Source organism: Leucopleurus acutus, assembly GCF_964270905.1.
Source record: "Leucopleurus acutus genome assembly, chromosome: 6".
NCBI classification, from domain to species: domain Eukaryota; kingdom Metazoa; phylum Chordata; class Mammalia; order Artiodactyla; family Delphinidae; genus Leucopleurus; species Leucopleurus acutus.
In genome coordinates this window covers 102,414,598-102,437,681 of record NC_139149.1, presented here as the reverse complement: position 1 = coordinate 102,437,681, position 23,084 = coordinate 102,414,598, and the positions used below count along the sequence as shown (strand labels likewise).

General features: G+C 41.7%; 1 protein-coding gene across 1 annotated transcript in view; it reads left to right on the top strand.

The window, feature by feature from the left end:
- The window catches only part of EPHA4 (EPH receptor A4), a gene marked incomplete at both ends in the record, with an annotated part of 136,343 nt that overhangs the window by 80,209 nt on the left and 33,050 nt on the right, over positions 1 to 23,084 (top strand). Inside the window, one exon of the mRNA XM_082841483.1 lies at positions 398 to 736. Coding sequence (XP_082697609.1) covers positions 398 to 736 — 339 coding nt within the window. The remainder of the gene's footprint in view (positions 1 to 397; positions 737 to 23,084) is intronic.

Here is a 23,084-nt window from a genome sequence, read left to right as displayed (position 1 = left end):
TTTCAAGTCTCACAGTGGCAGTCAATGCTACATTTGTTTGTTCAGGAAGGAGAATGACACTCACACATACAGCCTTCAATCATATTGCTCTTTTTTTTTTTTTAAATTTTTTTGGCTGCATGGCTTGTGGGATCTTAATTCCCCGACCAGGGACCAAACATGTGTCCGCTGCAGGGGAAGCATGGACTCCTAAACCCTGGACCACCAGGGAATTCCCTATCATGTTGCTCTTTTAAAAGATTTTTGCTGGCTTGATTTGCTTTTGGCTTTCTTTGCCAAACAGGACCGTCTTGCTTCTTGTAGCTGCAGAGAAGAATATAAGCTCCAAGAGATTCCAGAGGCTAGTTTCAGTTCTTGATGTGATAGTATGTTTTGTTTTGTTTCTTTCTTTTTCCAGGTCCACCATCTGCTCCTCTAAACTTGATTTCAAATGTCAACGAGACTTCAGTGAACTTGGAATGGAGCAGTCCTCAGAACACGGGTGGCCGCCAGGATATTTCCTACAACGTCGTGTGCAAGAAATGTGGACCAGGTGACTCCAGCAAGTGCCGACCCTGCGGAAGTGGGGTCCACTACACCCCGCAGCAGAACGGACTGAAGTCCACCAAGGTCTCCATCACTGACCTCCTGGCTCATACCAACTACACGTTTGAAATCTGGGCAGTGAATGGCGTATCCAAGTATAACCCTAGCCCAGACCAATCTGTGTCCGTCACTGTGACCACCAACCAAGCAGGTAGGGATTGGCTCCACTTTACCGTCTATCTAAACATTTATGGAGAAAGAGCTTGTGTTGATATCCATGAAGGATGCTAAAGTTCTCCAGTTGAAGAAGAACTACAGGGATCTAATCATAAACCTGTGAGCTGCAGTGTAATACAGAAGATACTTAGAAGGATGTTTATTCATTCAGCAGATATTTTTTTGGATACCAACTGTGTAACATGCATTGTACTAGGTGGTGGAGATTAAATGAAGGCTAAGACAGTGTCTGGTTGAAAACAGATGACGTTGGGTTGGGTCATTCCATGCTAGACTTCTCTTGTAAGGGATGCGTCTTGGCCATTTTAATCACAAGGTCATGGTCAGATATCAGCACATTTACATATTATTTAGGAATATAAAGTTGATTTTTACCAACGCAGAGTGCTATATTGGCATTTGCTGTATTTTCCAACAACAGCATTAGTGGATGTAGCTTTGATCTTGTTTTTTTATTTTAAAAATTAAAGAATAACTGACACGGGTCTTTATTGGAATCACCAGGTGGTGAGCCTGTGAATGATGAATGGTTTAATGGGTAGCTTGCTCTGTGTGGTTGACAAAATGTTCCTTCAAACACATGCTACTTTTGTAGCCACTTTCATAGTTAAATTCACACTTGACAGGTGGAGGAGGAGAGTTAATTTGCCTTGTTTCCTGCATCACTTTCCTCTTCTAATTCAGATGACTGGAAAGCATTTTCTGTTCATGGAGAGTTTCTGCTGCGGTAATTGCAGAACTGTTATCCAATCTTGAATATCAGGTATTCCAAAGTGTGAATTAGAATCTAGATTTCTAGGCTCTGCTCCTGACCCACTTACTCCCATTCTTCCCCCAAAGAAGTTTCCACACTTTCTCATGATAATTTTCCATTCTGGATTTCTACCACATGTTTCACGTTGCCACCTCTGTGTTATTTATTTCTGGGGATTTAAAGGGGAGCAGGAAAAAAGGACTGTGGTTTATCCTTTTGTGAAGCTCTTAAGAACAACCCACTTCATCAGAAAAGGATCATAAATTGCCAACAGTCCTATCGCCTCTTAGTGCACTGCTCCCTTAGATGAGAGTTTCAGTAAGTGCACTCAATAGTTAAGTAAAATATATCTGTACTGATTGACTCCATAGTGAGAAGTATTCCAGTATCCCAATCCAAAGTCATTCTTTTTCCACTTTTCCCTGAACTCTCTAGAATAAATAAAAAGTTAAGACTGAGGGAAGATTTTGCATTGGTGCTAGACTGACAGATCTTCCCAGAAGGTAGTTTAAGTCACACAGATGTGACCAGTCTTCAAAAATATGTGGTGTGAACAGATCCTCTTGTTACGTTTTTGCCTTTTATTTCTGCACTTCTAGGATGTGAACACTGTTGTGGTCATCGCTTTTATTTCTCTACAAAGGCTAGTATGATTTAGGAGGTTTTGGGGTTTTTTTTAAATTATTTTTTTAATCAATTTATTTAATTAATTAATTAATCTATTTTTGGCTGCTTTGGGTCTTCGTTGCTGCACGTGGGCTTCTCACTGCGGTTGCTTCCCTTGTTGTGGAGCACGGGCTCTAGGCGCACGGACTTCAGTAGTTGTGGCACACGGGCTCAGCAGTTGTGGCTCATGGCTGTAGAGCGCAGGCTCAGTAGTTGTGGCGCACAGGCTCAGTTGCTCCGCGGCATGTGGGATCTTCCCGGACCAGGGCTCGAACCTGTGTCCCCTGTATTGGCAGGCAGATTCCTAATCACTGCGCCACCAGTGAAGTCCAATTTAGGAGGTTTTGATAGCATCACAAGGACTCTGTGAATGCCAGCTTTTTATTAGTTGTCTTTGGGAAAAAGGCAGGAAATACTGCACATAGGTCCTGGGAAACCTAGGATGTTGAGTGTCTCTGAGTTACAGGGAGCCAAGAAGGTGCAGAGTGGTCTTTGCACCCCTAGAGAATCTGGTTTATGATTCAATCAATATTCTTATGTTCAGCTCCCCTGTATTCTTCCGGCTATCCTCCAGTACATCACTACTTTGTGTTCTTAATGGAATTAAAACTAGGAATGGACCTTTGAAGCCTCAGCTGTACAAGTGAAGTCATTCTCTTTGGCAGAGGGTAGCCTCTGGGAGATGTGCTGAGGACAGGCTTGGCTCCCACAGATTTTGTGGGGAGACTTCTCTGACTCTATATATTTAAAGATTTAAGCCCCAAGGGACTATGTCAACCCCCACCAAGCCAGAAGGCACAAAGAACACAAGGAAGACAGGCCAGAAATCCTCCAGAAGAAGAAAATGTGCAAAAACATTATGCCTGGGAAGGAAACAAAGTCAAAGTTTTATTTAAAAAGTAGGTGTAATTCTTCTAGATCTAGAGAAATGGTGGACAGGGAATTCCTCTGACACAATGAGGTTTTCTCTGACACGGCGAGCAGTCCTGCCAGGAGGTTTGCTGAATAGGACAAAATTCCAGCTCCTTATTTTAATTTTCGTAAAGGGTAATGCTGGGAAGCTGTTCAAAATTAAAAATAAATCTTTCAATAAGGAGACCTCCTATGTGGCCAGCCAGAAGGCCCCTGCTTAGCAGAGAGTCGTGTGTGTGCACAGTGCCGTCTCATTATCCCACAGCGATTTGGAGTTCACTAATTCAAAATCATCGGGATGGTTTATCTTTGACTAACAAACCTTTTCTTCATAGTAGTGCAGATTAATAATGTAGGCCAAAATTCTGGATGAATGTAGCAACCATAAACTCTATCAAAGTTCCTCTATACATATTTACGTACACACAATTATATTCTAATTGCTGTTGTTCTGATCATTTCATTAAATTAAATTCCTTAGGGACCTCTATAGGCAATGATGTCTCACTCTATAAGGAATAATAGAATAAATGAATGTTAGCTTTAAGCACCTGGAGGCCACCAAGTTTCATGGCTCTGCATTTTTGCTCTGTTTTCACAGGGTCCTTTCTCTCACCGGTGGTAACATATTTAAAAACAAACACAAAACCTAGAATTCCTGGTTTTATCATCACCACCTCTGAGACCGTCACAGTTGAACAGCACTGTGAAGGTGAAACTCACCTAAGCTCGTATCAGAGCCAGCACTTGAACTTGGGGAGAATCCTGCCCCCAAAAGGAGAAAGTTGCTTTCTTTTAAAATTATGAGATACTTAATAGCATTCCTGTAGTCAGCTTGGCATCTCCCCATTTGTGAGACCAGACTCTGAGTATCTGAGCCTGAGATGGGGGTCTAACTGGGCTTTGATCATGCAGTTGTGGGATGTGGTGTGAATGGGCCAGTGTTCTCACGTGGTTATTTAAACCATTCTAACCCCAGTCTTACAGTTGGTGTCTTAAGGAGCTAATAACACCCTTTTCCTCCCCTCCTGAGTTCAAACCCAACTGACACAGAAGACAAGACAAAGCTACCTCAGAGTGCCGGCTTTATTGCCGAACAGCTGATGAAAGGATGTGAGCTTTGTATCTATAGCCAAAAGGGCTGGATATGGTGACACGGCCCCAGTGTCACCCAGGGACAGTGTAACCCAGCTGGCTGACTGCAGGCTCCTTCCCAGGACAGAGCCTGCTCTGCTCAGGTCACCCGAATGTCTACGACTTCTCCCAGATCCTCTTCCTAAGCCTCCACCCGCACCCCAGGCCAAGAGCATGAAGTAGAGGCGAGGAGAAGGCAAGGATAAGGAGGCTTCAGCAGAAGTAGCCCCAGAGGAAAACATCGGACAAGGAAAATGGATGTTCTCCCTATACTTACTTTCCTCCATTGCAGTCCAAACGGAACAAAATAAGAATCCCTTGAAAACTCTTTCTCCTTCCTCCATCTTCCATCTTTTGTTTTGGAAGAGATGGTGTTTGTTCCGTCTTTTCTTTAGGAAGAGATGGTTTTGATGCTTATGAAAAATGAATAAGCAGACCGCTGGGTGATTTGTTTTCTAGATGACTTTCCTTCAGTTTACTTTTACTTAAGTGGACCATCTCAAGGAAATGAATGCAGGATGTGTGTCTAGGAGAGAGAAATGCTGTGTAAATGAAACAACGTTTTCCTGACCAAGCAACAAAACTGTGACTTTTTGCTAAAAATGCTGTGATGGCAGCCGGCAGTAGACCTTAATATCACCGAACCAGTTTTCACTCTGCACCCCCTAAACCTCCCCCAACACCTGTCTCCCAGCTCTGGGGCCGGACCGAACTCTAGGTTCTTTTGTTTGTTTTAAATCGTGATGAACCCCTATGGCTGATATTCTCTACTTACACCAAGGTGCACCCAGGACAACTATAACATTTTGACTTTTACTTTGCATATGATGCTGTTCTAGAAGCTTTACAATGAAAAATACGTCTGATCATCTCTCTTTAGCACGGATGTCATGTCCTAGTGACAAAACATCTTTAACACGCTGGGTATGGACAAGTTGAGATATTCAGTGGGTTACATAATTATTTGAACCTAGCTAATCTCTAAGATCTTTTCCAATTTTAAAATTCTGTGATTCCAGGAATATACCCATGAGCAATGAAGTATGGGCTTGAAGTAGGGTTTCATTTCCATATGTTGTTCAGAAACTGGCTCTTAAGGCAATTCCGAGAGTGGGAAAACCTTCCAAAAATGCTTCAGCAGAATTACCAGAATGCATCTAAATCCTGCCTCTCCTCCATCCTTTCAAGCTGTTCTTCTAGGCTAGGTGTTCCACACCCCTCTCCAAACATTAGGCCACGTTGGGTGACATTTTTTGGTTGTCAAAACTAGGAGGATGGGGAGTGCTATTGCATCTACTGGGTCAAGTCTAGGGATGCTGCTAAACATTGTAGAACGCACAGGACGGCCCCACGACAAAGTATCTGGTCTGAAAAGTCCATAGTGCCAAGATGGAGAAACTCTGCTCTAGTGCCATGCTGGAAAACCAGATTTTATGACTTCATAGCAATGCCCACCTTCTCAGAGTTCCATCCCCCAACCTGTCTTTGTTTGGTTCCATCGCTCCATGCTGGGAACACAGGGCTCACAGCACTATTCTCAGAGGATAGACAGTTATAAAAGGCCCTCTGGGGCCTCTTGTGAAGAATCCTAGTTGCTTTGTCATCATATGAATTGGTGCTGCTTGTCAGACTGGCCTTGTTCCCTAGGATGGACCATTAAGAAAACTGCAAGAAAAAAAGAAAAGAAAAGAAAACTGCAAGAAAATACCACATTGACGATAAAGTGGCAGGAACCTCATTGTAATGCCACTGCACAGCACAGATATTCAATACCCGTCTGTTGATTAACACATTTATTTACAGTAAAAACAGTCAGTGAATGTTCTTTGTCAAGTAGTGATAAAGTTAATAAAACCAAAATAATGAGAAGAGAAAAGAAAATAACTAAGTACAAGAGGCATCCTGTCTTTTATTACTCAACTGGTAAGTTCCCATTCTCTCTTTCTTGGCTGTCTTTTAATTAGACATATTATGTTATTTGAGTGGGATAATGGGGAACGGTGGGAATTCTCATCCCCACTGGGTATAATTGCTACTTGTCTTCTAGATGGTAAGAGGACAGCTTCAAGGAGATATTGGAAGAAAGGGAAACATCTTAGAGCAATTGTGTTAAGCAGTGCGCTCCAGGCATGGTAGAGTGGGGCAGGTTTGGTGGAGTCTGAAGTGTAGACAATTTTTGTGTGATTTCAGGAAAAGACCTACAAATGTACACATATCAGATGAAGAATCAAGCTTTGGAAAGGGCCCGTGCAAGCTTCCTTAGCTTCAATATATAAAATCCTGCCTCTTAGTTTTATGGGACTATTGTGTAATTATGCCTGAAAGTGCAAAGAAACAAGAAGAAAGTAGAGATTGCAAGAAGTCCAGTTTGGCTTAATAGGAAAGGTGATGTAGTGCAAGGGTCATACTGGAGTGGTTCTGGCCTATAACTGGTGGGGAGGGACAGCGCTGGATGGACCTCAAGTGTGGTTTGAGATCCAATTTACCAGCAGAAAGCACAAGCAGAATGGTAACAGGTTGCTAAACCCAAATGAGATGTGAAGGATCTGGATTTCCTGTAAGCTTAAACAGGAAGGAGCAGATCGAGGAAATATCTGTTGATATTTTTTGAGGGACAAATACCTGGCTTCTGTTAGTGCTTTAGAGCAGGGGTTGGCAAACCAGAGCCCAAATCCTGATCCCCCGCTTTGAAACCCCCTAAGAATGTTTTTTTCTATTTCTAAAGGGCTGAAAATAATCAAAAAATAATACTTTGTGAGATTTGGAAATTATATAAAATTCAAATGTCAGTGTCTGTAAAGAAGTTTTATTGGAACAAAGGCCCACTTATCTGTGTGTATGTGTTGCCTAAGACTGCTTTCCCAGAACCACAGCAGAGTGGGGTTCCTTTGGCAGAGTTGCCTGCACAGCAGACATATTCACCATCTAGATCTCTCCAGAAAAAGTTTGCCATTCCCTGCTCTGGAGTACCAAATCAAAAGAGGATGACATTGCAGCATGCAACTCTGCATCTGTAAAGCAAAAGCAGGCATAGACAATATGTAAACGGGCGTGGCTGTGTCCCAATAAAACGTTATTTACAAAATCAGGCCCTGGGCCAGAGCCAGTCCTTGAGCTGGGAGGTAACTGGCTTTATAGGGTCCATGTTCTTAACCATTACCCACATCACATCAGCCTATTTAATCCTCACAAGTTTATAGTGAAGATCAAATGTGAAATCACATGCCCAGCTTCTAGCAGGTATCCAATTAACATTGCCTTAAAAAAAGTTTAAACTCAGTATTTGGAAATCTTACTTCAAATTGTTACCCCTCTAGTTGTAAAGGACCAAAGAGAAGAGGTTGAAATGCTGGTGTCATTTGTCAGAAACTACTCCGGCAAAGGATGGCATGGATTGACATTTAGGTTCATCTCACATTGGAAACAATTTTGGTATTTAGCAAGACAGCTTCTTTCTAGAGGTTTTGACTCTATGAACAAGATTTCACAAAAATAATTAGGATTTCAAACACGCCTTGACTTTCTTGTACCACAGATCTTTTCCCAATGACATCAGGTTTTTTTTTTTTTTTAACGTTTTTATTGGAGTATAATTGCTTTACAATGGTGTGTTAGTTTCTGCTTTATAACACTCAGGTTTAAATATAGAATGTGGCACATGCTGGAGGGACTGTTCTGAGGGGGCAGTGTTCCGGTTCTCTTGAAAACATGCATTCTTAGCACTGCTGTATGGTTCCTAGATACTGGCAGCATTTTTTAAAATAATCATCTGTGCTGCTTTTTAAGGTTGCTTCCTCACTGAGATGATGTCTCGTTTGCCTTTGATCTCAAAAAAGTGATGCTTTTTTTTTCTTACTCCTAAGAAATGTAAAGGAAAAACACATGATGAAACTAGTGAAGTCTTTAAGTCAGAAATCTTTCTCAAGACACATTTTAAAATTCTTCAAACAAATTGTAAGCAATTCCATTGAGAAATTTTGCTGAAAAGTTGTTTGTACATCCTAAACGGTTGGTATGCAATCGTTAGGACCTCTAAGGTGGAAGCTGGTTGGAGAGTCCTTTCTGTGCCGGGGTCATTATAGACCTAAACGAGCACACAGTGGGCTTCAGAGAAGCCAGGCTGTGGTTTTCTCATTAACAGCTCTGATCCAGCCATGGGCTCCTGGTTTAATTTCATAATGCCTAGGAAATATACATTTTAAAAATATGCAGTACAATTTTTTTTTAAAGAGAACCGTCTCTTGATTCTAACTTTATACATAAAATAATTTCATGCCTGTGGAATATTGTTGCCACCCCGATAATTATTACGCATGCTCACTAATTATGATCACGATGAAGAATAAAATAAACCGGTAGATAGACAACGGTACAGCTTCTTGTGCGTGGCACCAGGGTCCAAGAATTTGTATTCAGGGTGGGTGCCACAAGTCCTGGTGGGGAAAAAAAATAAAAAGCCTTCCAAAAGAACCTACTAAATTATCCAGCTTCCAGGTTGACTGAACAGCACGGACAAATAGTATGTCTGTAGAGCCTAGTGGTAATTACTGCATATACGTAAAAAGTGGGTTGCATTTTTAAAGAGGTGAATATTTCACTCTAAGAAAATGAAAGTTTTATTTACACACCCAGAACTGAGCGCTATTCTTCCTGATTCTTTTCCCTTCACTCCTACATAAGTATACACACATGTTCATTTGTGAGAAGGGAAATCAGTTCACCAGCATTCACCCTAAACGCTTGACAGTCTTAATGCTGATTTGCTTTTCATTCCTTCGTGTTATGCTTGTTCCTTCGGACACCACGGCCAACTTTTACACCCTACGGAGAAGCCATCGAGAGATTTGAAATATAAGTACTCGACTGAGATGAGAAATGAATAGCGCAGGGCTAGCAAAGGTTCTGGATGAGCTTCTAAATTGTCTAGTTGTCACTCCAGCTGGCTGAATGAACGGCTGTCTCCTCAGAGGAGCCAGAAGAGACTCTATAGGGTCCAGTTTGCAACTAAACATCAACTAAAAGATCCAGAGAAGCTTCTATCAAAGCTTCACTCACCCCATACTGATGTCTTTAAAGAGTTTTTTTCTTTAAACACGGGGAAAACCAAGAGCCGTGCTGCAGGACTAATCCTGCAATGAGAGATCTTAAATCTGCAGAGACTATTAAAACACCTGTCCCTGCTGTACAGAGCCTTCTCTGAAACTCTGTCCATGTGCTGTTTTCATGCTGGTATACAGCAAGAGAGCATTTTCTGTGTTTCCTTCAGGTAGACTCGTGAGGATTTCTTTTAGGTTTTACACTTTAAATCTGTCAAGATAAAAAAAAAAAATCTGACAAGATAGGCATACCTTACGTAGCTATTTCTATGAGTATTAAAAATATATTTTTAATGGATCGTCCCCCTCTGTCTACCTTTCACCCCCAAGACACACACAGGCGGGCACACACACACAGGCGGGTGCACACACACGCGCACACGCACACACACAAATGTTTTCCTCCTTGGCTTGTGCCAGAAGAATGGAAAAGTTTCCATTGGTTGCCCCAAAACTGCAGTAACAGAAACAGAGAGATGGTGCCACACATCACTTGCCTCGTGAATACCGTGGCTTTCATTGGGAAAGGTCGCTAATGATTTTGGTCGCACGTGTGAAGGTTGGTACCCCAGAGTGCTGGAATCTAGCTGAACAGTCAGTCGAGTGGCTGCCAGTATAGACCCATAGCTGAAGAAACAGCTCTGACATGAAACTCCTTCTTTCCCTATTCTGATAGATTGGTCAGCCCACCCACGAGGAGCTCTGCTGTGGCTCTCCTGTGCTTTATGACAAAGCACGAGAGCTACTCTCTAAAACATAATCTATCTAAAATATCTTAAGGGGAAAATGGTAGGGATTTGCCACCCTTCTTGGAAGGGAAGGGGAGAGGAAGAACAAGAGGAAGGGTGGGCCACTCCTTTTTGCCTGGCATCTTCTAAAGGATAATCTATGTACGTGAATTTCTCAGGCAGTTTGGTCAAAAAGCCTCTCTGATGAAAGCTGGGGGGTAGCTGAATTTACAAGTTTCTTATCTGGGAACCTTTTGTCGGTGGTGTGTGCGTACAAACACAGCCTCAGTGTATAGCTTCAGCTTCGCAGCGGGTGCTAAATAGGGACCCGCCTCCAGCAAGTTTGCTGGGTGTAACAGGCTTGGATAAGACCCATCCATTGGAACAAGCACTGAAAGGGGCAAGCTCACAGTGGCTCCCTGGAGAGTTGGCGTTGTCTAGGTAAGGTACTGCAAGCTGTGAGTCTGCCTCCTGAATCCCACCCCCCCTTTTCTAAAAAACACACACACACACATAATAAGTGTGTATTTTGAGCATAATAGCGTGAAGGTGGATGAGAGCACAGCTTCCTCCTTGTCCCTTTATCAAAGCCAGGGCAAACATATAAACAGGCCAGGGATTTTGAATATGCAACTAGCTGAAAGCTTAATCAAGTGTTCCTTCCCCTCTCCAAGATAATCAAGGACTTTTTTTTTTTAATATATGAAAGTTTCAGGTTATCCTAAGCATTGCTGGCGGAGCCCTTACTTGCATTGAAACCCACTGAATTCGATCCTGATTCTACAGGGCTTCAGGAGAGCAAGGTTTTAGGAAACTTTCTAGGAGGATAACGTCAGCGGTCTCCAACCTTTTTTGGCACCAGGGACCGGTTTCGTGGAAGACAATTTTTCCACAGGGGATTGCGGGGGAGGGATGATTCAGGAGGTAATGTGAGCGATGATGGGAAGCAGAAGATGAAGCTTCGCTTGCTAGCCTGCCGCCCACCTCCTGTTGTGTGGCCCAGTTCCTAACAGGCCGCGGACCTGTAGCGGGGACCAGACCCTGGGGTTGGGGACCCCCTGGCTAACATCGTCTCATTTTCCCCATTTAAAATAGGGGTAGGATCGCCATTACAGTATGTAATCAGGACACTTCTTGCTTTGTTTTCCATTGAAAGCAAGAAGTACAAATACAGCAGAATCTTGCCGTACGAACATTGAGTGTCTTTATAACCAGAACAGTGGTCATAGTTTTTAAAAAGCATAAGTTATCTTTACCGCCCTCCTTGTATACATCAATGCTGATTAGTCAACTCATTAAGGTGTGGCTCTAAGAGGCTGGTAATATATTTAAGGAATCTTGATATAATGTAAAAGTGTATTGTTTGGGGAGATAGATAGATGGGAAGCATCTCACTGTTAACTCTTCAAGGGTATAACCTTAACTGTATGAGTTCTTTGGACGATGGCTTTCACTCTTTCTCTTTTCTTCCTTCCTTCCTATTTTAGAACACACACGAAATAACATTCATAAAACTGCTCATAGTATAATGGAGCCCTGCTCCAACATCTTTCTTAGAGACCACGCTGTGGGACTATGTCTGGGTGAAATGTTGTTCTAATGAGGTCCTTCCGATACTTACAGATTGATTCCTGGTTGGAGCTAGCAATACTGAATTTTACCCTTCAGCAAGTTGTGTTAGAAAGGCCCCAGTGAGATGCTGTGAACCTCCTAGTTTTAAAAATAATCAGGTCCTAAAACAGTTATAACTTTCCTAATGCTTTCTTTGTTATTCTTTATGACTACAAAAGTCATCTTGGATTCTCAAGCACAGACCCAGGTGGAGACATCTATTGGCCTTAATAACATTTTAAAACTTCACATCTCGGTTGTTCTCAGCCTCAGTCTTATAATGCCTGTAGGTGTTTGAACTCTGGCACGTACGGTTTAGTTTCTAGCTGATACTCCCAAATTAAAAAAAAATTAATTCTTTGGTTGGCAATTCCCAAGCTTAAAATTCCTTCTCATAAATGATGCCCTTTTTTTTTTTTAACCTCTATCATAGCTTTCGAAAGAATTGCCAAAAAGATAGTTTCAGATAGGAGGGCTGCAAGAATACCATTTCATTGCTACATTTTTTGAGAGCGTAGCATGTGGTGACCGTTTATATATGAAGCATTTTTAAAACATGCTGGTTGTAATTTAACCCCAAGGTCTCTGTATTTCTACCCTCCCCTTACCAGTCACTTCTTTGTGCTTGTCTATACAGCCAGCAAGAAACTGAACGAGAAAGGTTTGGTTACAAATAAAACGAAGGCTTCCTTAGGTAGTATTAAACCCCAGTCCCTCAGCATGTTATGGTTCGTGGATATTGTCCCCTGAGTATGATCCTCGGTGTTCAGAACTTTCCCAGACTCCCATATAGTGAAACCAAACTGAAAACAAGATGGCGAGCCTCAGTGCTTCACCTGATTGGTCTACTTCCTGTTTCTCTCTCTGTCTCTCTTTCTACTTGTAACCTTCTACTTCACCATCCATGGCCATCACTTCTCAGTATTTAGCCATTGTTCTTTCAGCCAAGCAGCATTTGGACTTGGAAAAGTTCCGAGTAGCATACAACACCTAGATTTGCAACCAAAATTGTATTGGCGTGTTTCCTCTGCCTACCTCATCCTGTCAGGGATCATCTTTAGCCTATAATTTCATGCTCCACTTTATTCTTTGTCAGATATTTTTCATCTCTGTTTTTTTCTCTTTTCTGCCTATGTGTTTCAAAATGCAATAACAGAAAGAAAGATGAGTTACTAAAAAGTAATTTCAAAGATAAAAATAACAATGGCTGGTGAAAAATGCTTACCATTTATGGAGCTTATATACTCAATTTAGGGTCGCCATGACTTTATTTTTGAGCAGCTCATGAGGTCTTTTAAAATAACCATTTGGAAGAATAGGTATCCTGTTCCAACTGTATATGTGATGGGGAATTGGATGGCTCAGGAAATGACTAATGGAACTCTGGACCTTTACGTCTTTAAGTCATCTTCTTGTATCTGAACTGCATCATAAGTGGTCCAAGGCCTGACCATCTGGCAGCCACTGAATGGCTATGGTAATGGAATTGGTCTCAGTCCAGGTCTTAGTCGACAGGTGTTCACATCATAAGTGACACTAATTGACTTCCTATCTTTCAACTTGGAAGACAGTGGACTGTCACTGAGACAGTGATGGGGAAGGAGTTATTCATGACATATTCAGGCTCCATTGAAAGCCAAGGAATTCAGTACCTTGAGCTGGCACCAACCTGGCACCTTGCAAATATTGTACTTGTCTCTTACGGGTTCCATTAACCTCAGAAATAAAAAATAAGAATCTAATTGCAATAAATTTGCCATAACTCAGAATGGCGAATGCTGTTTTTCTGAGGTTACATGAGCCTCATGTGTTGAGGCTTTTTCTCTTTATTTTGTATTAGAGTAATTAGGTGCCTCTTATGAAAATTTTATATAAGGATGAAAAAAAGAAATTGGATTCTTGGCCTGTAGGATGGTATCAGTCAGGCTATCTGCTTTTATTTTGTGATTTTTTTCTTTGTTTGTTTTGGGGTTGATTACCAGGTCACTTCTTCACAGCAGATGATGTGGATGCTACCCTTTGATGGAGAATTTAATAAGGCTATCTTAAATGCCCTTGTGAAATGGAAACCAATGTGAAGAAGTAACTTTGAGGCTTTCATTAACATAAATTTCAAAGCATAGAATTCAAGGGGCTTCATCCAACACATACCCTTTCTGTTGTTCCAGGTATCTGAATCATAATTTATTCACTGTCACTGGGGCCATGACCTGAGGGTGACTTGGCCTGACTTGGAGGAGATTATTAGTATTATTTGTATTAGTGTTATTAATATTTTGTTCCTTGAGTTTTCCTAGGTTTATCTAAGGGCTTTTTTTGTAAACCACGCAGACAATTTGGATATCCCTGTAGCAAGTGGCAAAGCCATACTCCTGAATTAGTTATCACACTTAAAAGTCAAGATGACAGCAGCCTCAGTGGATCTATTTATTGAAGCAGACAGCCTCTTTTAGCAGAATGATCAATGTCTTACCTCTTTCTGAAAGGCTTTTCAGGCACAGGAAATCGTCAGGCATCTGATAGAGAGTAATGAACAAGGCTTTTTATTGGTCAGTTTCTGGAGTAGGCTTTTAAGCATTTCTGCCTGTAAATGTAGAAACCTGAGTGTGAAAGTAAAAGGCAAGAGCAAAGATTTACTGGGTGCATCTATCATCCTGGCTTTTAGAGTCTTTGTGATTAATACATCTTTAATTGGGGACTGATCTAGATGCCTTGGATGTCAGAAAGCTAAATGTTACAGCATTGTCTCATTGGTTCCTAGCACAGCAGGACGATTAGCAGCTGTCTGAGTAACAAAAGAACCTGAAGCCCACAGCACAGCTTTTATTTTCCAGATTTGGAATGCCTGAAGCTCTCCAGTGGAGCTGACAGCTAAAGGAACAGAAGCCTTCGTTCACAGCAGCTAATCCTTTTCCGCTCTCTGTGCTGTATTTCTGCTCAATAGGAGAAAACTTTTCCTTGACACCATCCTTCATATTCCAGATTAATTTCAGAGGGCATTGTTGGTCATGGAGGGGACTATATTGCCTAGGGCTCTTCATTCTAAGCAAGACACATAAAACAATTTCAGCTAAGAGTTTATACAAGATACTTTCCAACATACTGAGGCGCAATGAGAAGATTCATCTTCCTAGAGGCGTTCAGAGGAAACATATTTATTTAATTTTTTTCTGTTGTTGCTAGATTTACCCTGTTCTCTTATCTTAAAAAGGCTGTCTTGCTCAGACAAATTCTTACAAATCGCCTTCCAGTGGAAAGACTTGTTTTCCTGTTTGCCTCAAACTGGCATTCTTACTTAACAGGAAATACACACTGAATCCTGCCATGTTTCTGTTGGCAAGTGTTGGACTACCCTTGTCAGAACCTGCCAACAGATTTCTTAGTAAGCAAATAGAAAGTAAAACAAGCAGCTCTCAGACGAAACAGAAGACACAATTGTATTGCATCAGAGACACTCGGGTTCCCCCTAAGTCATTCCCCGTTAATTCTGGGGGGTGTGGCCTTGGTTTCACTTTGAGACATCACTCTCTTGTAATTCTACACTAATGGAGTGGCTATCCATGTAGGAATGCTAATTCAAGAGAGTTATTTTGAAAAGAAAAACAGGCATTTAAAGAATGCATTTTCCTTACTGTGGAAAGCAGCAATTGCTGTATGGCTCAGGTATTAAATATAGCGATTAAATAGTTATAAAAAAGCCATAATTTGCAAAAACGGACATCTTTCATGACACTTTCAGAATTTTTACCCCAGAGGGTTAACTAAAAATTGTGAATGGGTCTTTTATTATTAATTTTAATATCCCATCTTTTTTTTTTTTTTTTGCGATACGCGGGCCTCTCACTGCTGTGGCCTCTCCTGTTGCGGAGCACAGGCTCCGGACGCGCAGGCTCAGCGGCCATGGCTCACGGGCCCAGCCGCTCCGCGGCATGTGGGATCTTCCCGGACCGGGGCACGAACCCGCGTCCCCTGCATTGGCAGGCGGACCCTCAACCACTGCGCCACCAGGGAAGCCCAATATCCCATCTTTTATACTCTTAGCTAACACTTTTATTTGTTCTTTAACCTTTTTATTGAAAAGTATATACACATACAGAAAAATAGACAAGACAAATGTATCGTCAATGAATTATTGCAAAACAAACATCTCTGTGACCAGCAACCAGGTCAAAGAATAGAAGAACATTGCCAACCTTCCAGAAGCCTGCCTGCCTTTTGCCCCCCACTTCTTCTTTAACTCCAAATACTATTATTTGATTTTGTAATTAAATTTTCAGTTTCAGGTGATTCTCTTATTAGCTCTGTAGGTAGTTCTGAGATGATTCATCACCAAAGCTTTACACTTTGTCTGTTAACGGGGATCATGTCTAATTTATCTCTGGATTTCTGGCAACCAACAATGTACATAGATGGCCCTGAACCTAACATATAGCAGACCTAACATTTGCTCTGTTACTGATGCAGCTGATGCTGTGGAAGAAGAGGCCATTTAGCCTTCAAATCTCTAATTTCTTATCAGTGAAAGAAGGGGAGAGACTAGAGAGATCAGTGGTTGAAAATGTGGGCTCTAGGACCTGACCTTTGAATTCATCACTTACAAGCTATAACTTGGGGTGAGTTGTTCAAACTTTCTTTACCTTGTTTTTCTAATCTGTAAAATGGAAATAATAATAGTACGTTGCCTCAGAGGATATTTGTGAGGATTATATGAATTAATCCACGCAAGAGGTTGAAAACAATGCTTGGCTCTTACTAGTTACTCCAGAAACGCTAGTTGAGTGTGTGTGTTTACAGACATGTGATATGGAGAGAGGGTCACATACATACTTTTGAGTCAGGCAGACTTGGGTTTAAAAATCTCATTTTATAGCTTTGGTCAAATCATTTCATTTCCTTGTGCTGCAGGAGTTTCCAAATAGAAAATCAAAGGTGCTAATGATAACTGTGGACTTGAGAGTTGCAAGGGTTAAATGATGTTAAGTGTGTGGAAGTGCCTTGCAGAGGAGGCCAAAAGCATATTTTTGCTCATTTGCCCATTCTTCTCTGTTTAGCTCTGATTCACATGGCCCAAGTCTTTACCTGCATGAGCTGTCAGCTATTCAATGAAGACTAAACTCTTTTCTAAAAAGAAAACTAAACCAAGCCATTTTGAGAACACTGCTGTCTTTTCCCATTTCCCATTAAAGCAAGCTCAGCTGAATCTTTCTGCCCAACATTTCGTGATTCTGCAGAATTCAGTCACTGTTAGAAGATCTGGGGCTGTGCTTGTGTCTTGTGTCCCTGCAAAGCTGCACAGTCTGTTCCTGGCGTTGTTGACCCCCAGGGCAGCACTCGGCCAGCGTCTCACAAACAAGTGGCTCTCCGCTCGCTGTGGGTGCCCAGGAGCTGGAGTTTCCAAGAGGGAGACCATTCAGGCAGCTTTCAAGTGCAGCTCAATCTTCTGCAGGCCACGGTACTCCTACATTTTATTTTAGTTAGTTATTGTATGAAGATGTTATTGCAGCTCTTCCTCGACTTATAATGGGGTTACTCCCCAATAAACTCACTGTAAGTTGAAAATACATTGAATACACCTAACCTATCAAACATCATAGCTTAGCCTCGCCCACCTCAGATGTGCTCAGAACACTTAGGTCGGGCAGAGATCATCTAACACAAAGCCTATTTTATAATAAAGTGTTGAATTTATTGAATACTGAAAGTGAAAATCAGGACGATTTTCTGAGGACGTCTGCTAGCCCGGGAAAAGATCAAAATCCAAAATTCGAAGTACAGTTTCGACTGAATGCGCATTGTTTTCACGCTATCATAAAGTCGAAAAACAGCAAGTCGAACAACAGTCATCGTAAGTCTTGGACCATCTGTAGCTGAAGATGCCCCTTTTTTCCCTGAATGGCTCCACTTTACCTGAATGGGCTGCTGTCACCCCAAATGTCAGTTATCAGGTTAACACGATAGAAAATTGTTTCCTGCTCAAGTTACATCCAGTTGGTGGCGAAGAGGGGGAGGGTCTATGGGGAGCTTCCAAGATGGACCCTGAGCACCAGCATGGAGCTGGCAGACTGTGGGTTAGAGAGGATGGAGAGCCCAAGGGAGCTATTTATGTGATAGATCTAGAAGGGGAGTCACTACTTCAACCCACACCCAGAACTCAGGGATGTGAACCATCCTACATGTGAAGAGATCTAGGAAATGTGGACCTTGTCTAAGCAGCTCCACCCCAGAAACACTTATGGGAGGGGAACTCCCATTTTTGGGCAGTTAGCCACAGAGGCCTATCCCAAGACCTTCAACTTCTGTATGCAAACACTTAATGTAAAGGCTAAGAATTGCATCGCATTCCTTTATTTAAAATGTGGGTGATAGCTCTCTGTAAAGAATTTGCCTGAGATAATCTGCCATCCATTTCTCTGCAGAAATAAGAGTCTGAGTTAAACTCTTTGTAAAGTCTTGCTGTTGGATCACTTAGTTAAAGCACCATTAATGTCCCCAGAACAGATTCTGTCCCTCACTGGAAGCACAGGTCTGTTGTATCTTTTGGTAAATGTTACTGTACCCTGCTTTATGTTATAGTATTTGTTTAAAATAGATGCTGTATGTACTGACCTTGGAAATCATTTTATGGGAAAAAAAGTGCATCCCTCATACATTTTAAGTATAAGCTTAATATTAATATTTCCATATTTCAATATAAGTGAACTTGATTTAATTCAGTCTCCTGAAGACTTTAGTTGAGAATCTGGCTCCACGTCTCTTGTTGAATAGGAAAAAAATTCCATATCAATTTTAGAATAATCAGGTTTTTCCATACCGTTTGTCTGTTTGTTTTAGAAACAATTTCACTTCTTGACTATGAGAAAATGTGCTTAGGTACTTATTAATGGTACAGTAGCTAAAAGCTATGGGGTGCAGAGCTGAGTTCTTACATCAGTGATGTATTCAGGGAGGGTGGATAGGGATCGAGTCTTTTAATGATTTTTATCTAAGGATTAGCAGAGGGCTAATCCAGCTGATTGATCGAATGTAGTGCAAACAAGATCGTGCGTCTAGGAAAGCACTCTGTGCACTGTTGAGTGCTATGAACTACTGCAATATCATAGTAAAAAATAAAAGTTGCTCAGTGGTGTTTGGTGCCTTACGTAATACAAAGCTCAGAGGAAGAATCCTGTCCTCCCTTTGGTGGGATGTGGAAGACAGCAATTCATATTAGCACCCGAGTTCTTAGCATCTCTGCGATGGCAAAACCCTTAATCACAAGGATATCATTAGTGCTCTGAAGCATTTAATTTTGATGCTTGACAGCATTTTAAAATGCACCAACCTTTGATAAAGAGCAAATCAGAGCTGTGGCGTTGAAATGAGAAAGAAAGAAGGAACAAAAACCACCTTAAGCTCCAAATAATTCAATCTAAATATGCTATTTGCATTAAGCAGAGCTATGTATAAACTGTAGGTTTATTTTTCCTATCAGGGAAAGACCCCTTAAGTAAACATCGCCTCTTTAAATTCAGATCTTGGGGAGGGAAACAAAACTCTGCTGAGGTTAAAGACGTCTTCCCTCCAAACGATGGGCTTGAGAACCACAGGCGTCCTTGGCTTTAGGTTTCTTAAGGTCCATAAAGGGCCATTTTCACTTTTCCCTGTCCACAGGCTGGAGACCTTTTGTTGCATCTGTTTATTTCCTGCCTTATTCCTTTCTCCCCGCTAATTTGAGCCAGTAATGAAATGCAGTGGGTAGGTCCCCCAAACTCTTTATAATTCAACGCTTGTGATGCAGGACCCAAGAAGACAGTTTTACAGCCCACAAGTGAAGGACTATAGTGACTCCTTCCTCCCTTTCTTTTCTCCATGTCTCTTTTTCTCTTCATCCTATTGGGGTGTCACAAGGACCAAACTGCTGCAGTAAAATGACTTGTAGGTGTTTGATGGCAAGTCATTGAGGAAGTGAATAAAAGAAAATTGCAGCATTCACATCGGTGGGGAGCGGTTAGAACTGCTGAGCTTTGAACCAAAGAAGGTGAAATTTACCATTTTCCGAAAAGGAGCCACCTCTGTTTGACATCAAAGCATCTCCTGTAATTGTTCATCGTGAGACTCACGACTGTTGGAAAGTCATGATGGAGCCCCGAATCTAGGCTATTTCTGTTTATCCAAAACACACATAGAGATAAAACCCACCTGGGCCTTCGGGATGCGCCGTGGTCTGCTCTCAAACCAAAAGTAATCACAGGTACGTGGCCAATGCGGATTCTACGGAGAAAGCATTCTCAGTTTCTTGAGGGTATGTATTATTTTGAATACAGAATTATTTGATGGGGAGAGAATTTCTCTTTGCTTCCTAGTGGAAAGCTCAGATCATTCAGCCTCAAGCTTCGGTAAAAGTTTCCTTTTATCCTCTTGAGTTTTTGCTCCATCTTTAAAAAGTGATATTTTCCTACCATTTTACTTGTTTGCAGTGGGTGCGTGGAAAGACAGTCTGTTTCACACACTTAATCTTGCTGTCCCTACCCTGACTGCAGAGGGCACTGTACTTGGTTACCCTGACACTTCAACAATGATGTTCTTTCCGTGGGATTTCAAGGATATATGTGGTACTAAGGGCTGCCCCTGGTGGTGACTGTGCTTATGCTAGTGAGTCTTTAGAGATAACTCTGCTATTGTCAAACTAGGGGGCTGCTTGGGGCTCTTTCTGGATTTAGGATTCTAACTTGAAGGGAATCTCAACACCACTCACCTTTGTGTTAGGGAGTCCGGAAAACTATTTGCATATGCCCTCCAGATACAGAGGAGAAATGCCAAACATATTGTCAACGCCCTCATCCAGGGAAAGAGCAGTTTCTCAAAATGCTATATGTAACAGGTGCAGGGAAAACCAGTTTTAATGTTAACTTACTTTTTTTTTTTATGCGGTACGCGGGCCTCTCACTGTTGTGGCCTCTCCCGTTGCGGAGCACAGGCTCCGGACATGCAGGCTCAGCGGCCATGGCTCACGGGCCCAGCCGCTCCGCGGCATGTGGGATCTTCCCAGACCGGGGCTCGAACCCGTGTCCCCTGAATTGGCAGGCGGACTCTCAACCACTGCGCCACCAGGGAAGCCCTTAACTTACTTTTGAATGACATTTTACAGCCTGTGTGTTCGACAGAAGTTCAGAAGCGCCAAAAAAGCCTTAGGAAACAGAGACTCCATTTAAAATTAGAATTGTCATTTGCTTCACTCCTGACTGTCAGTATCTTAGTTAACCTAAATAGCAACACCAAACCCACAAAAGGCCATCTGAAACAGGTGCAGATATAAAGTTGTTTTAGGGATGACTTACTTCTGATACTTTATATTTAGAAAACATCTTGCTGGCTACAGTGAGTTTTTTGAGATCTGTTTAAACATTTAGTTCACCTTTATTTATTCGACAAACTTATTGAGCACCCACTGTGTGCCAGACAAGATCTTGAATAGCGGGCATATAGATATAAGTCTTGTGCTAATAGGTTGTACATTCTAATAGCCTACATGCTTGTATCTGAAAGGAGGGTGTTTTTCAGATGGGAGAATGGAGGCAAGGAAACTTGTCCAAGATGGCAGCCAGTAAATTTCAAATCTGGATTTTTATCCAAAATCCTTTTTAAATTCATTGATTTTTTCCCATCAAATTAGTAAAATGAAGACTACTCTGCGTGGCTAAGGATGCTTTTTCATCTTTACCTCATTTCATGTGTCCTAGATGAGCCCCCTGCCCCCACAGAACCAAGGGGCTAGTGATTTCCTGAACTTTCCAGTCACATGTGCAGCAGTGCAGCTCTGATCAGCCATCCTCTCCCCTTTCTCCTTCTTGTTTGCCCCAACAAATCAGTCTGGACCACACTTCCCCAACCTTAGTCCAAATCCTCCATGGTTCTTTGTGTAATCCACAATGCACTCCTCCACATTCTGGCTTCTTATGCCAGTTACTGTCTGTTTAGTCAAGTACTGTTTAAGTTTTAAAACATAAATGCCTATTTAGCTCTACTTTAAGTTCTCCTCAAGCAAAGGCTTAAAGGACATTTGTAGAATGATTGAATGATGATTGATGTGTCAGCATGATTTGTTAAGTGAAAAGAAGAGGAAATGGAGGCCACGTTTTAGATTCAAAACTACTGAAATCCCCTTGAGAGTAATAGGAAAAGGTGGTCTCAGACATCTGCATCTCAGGACAGTGAAAATTCTGCTCTAAAAATTTGAAAATGAAGGGCTGATTTGAATTAAATCACAAATCTTTCTTTAGAAAGTACCCTTAGGAGTTCTTGCCTTTGTGATTTTTACATCCATCCGTCATGATTCTCTAACCACACTGCTGTCAGCTAGCACGACCAGCTCTTCTGGTTGTGTGTTATGTCAAAATTCTAGCCATTAAAGGAAGGCTGCTTATGTCCAGGGCCACAAAATTTCCTTAAAGCAAACATCTCTTTTATGAAGGAAGTCTGTGGGTAGGGAGGAATGCCTTTCAGTCTAAGATGTGCTCTTTTCCTACAATGAGCGTACCTACATCAACCCTCAGCTTCCTCCCAGCTTCTCTCACTCTTCTGCAAGTGTATTACGTGTCTGAAGACACGGTATAATGAGGAAGTTTCTTACTTCTCCTCATTGCCATGATAAAACTAGGATAAGAAGGTTAGCAGGAACTGTTTCTTGAGTTCTAGAAAATGGATTCTCTGGGTTGACACTAAAGAGTGTCTTCTCTGTCAGACTATTAAAAAATTCTGTCTTCTTTTTTTTTTTTTTCAGTTAAGAGGCTAAAGGGATAAGATGGCACTTAATTGGATACCAAAGATTGTATTTAATTTAGCTTCGTTTGCCCGTTTCCCTCTTTGCCGTGTTCCATTGGTGCTCATTAAGTTTGTGGTTAGTGGATGCGTCAGTACGGAGGAAGAGCCAGTCTCCATAAGTTTGGGAAGGTAAACTGGGAGGCAAGCAGGACCTTTCTTCTGCTTGGTCTTTTTATGTGGACCAAAATTCCCGGTATGATGAGAAGCCTTCTTTTGAACTAAGGCACTGATTCGTCAAAGCTCCTATTAAACCATGTATCTGGGACGAGTGTTCAGTCTGTTTTTTATTAGTCTTTTATCTCCTCTTCTAATTCTGTTGGCAAAGGGCAGAGCCCTGAAGTACTGGGACTCAGGATCCAAAACACTTCTAAACCGAGTAGGGTTTGGCCGTGTTTACCAAAGTGTGGAAACATACCAATGGTGGCATCAGAGATGATTTTAGGGGAGACCCAGATGGGACATTATGTAATACTGAGTTGCTCTGTGTGAAAGTTAGTTCCTTTTCCATTCTCTCTCAGTTCTGATTTCTCTAAGGTCAGAATCTCAAATTGGTGTCAGGATTATCCTTAATGCTTCTCTAACACTGGCTAATCTCTTTTTCTTGGCAAAGCATAGAGAGGC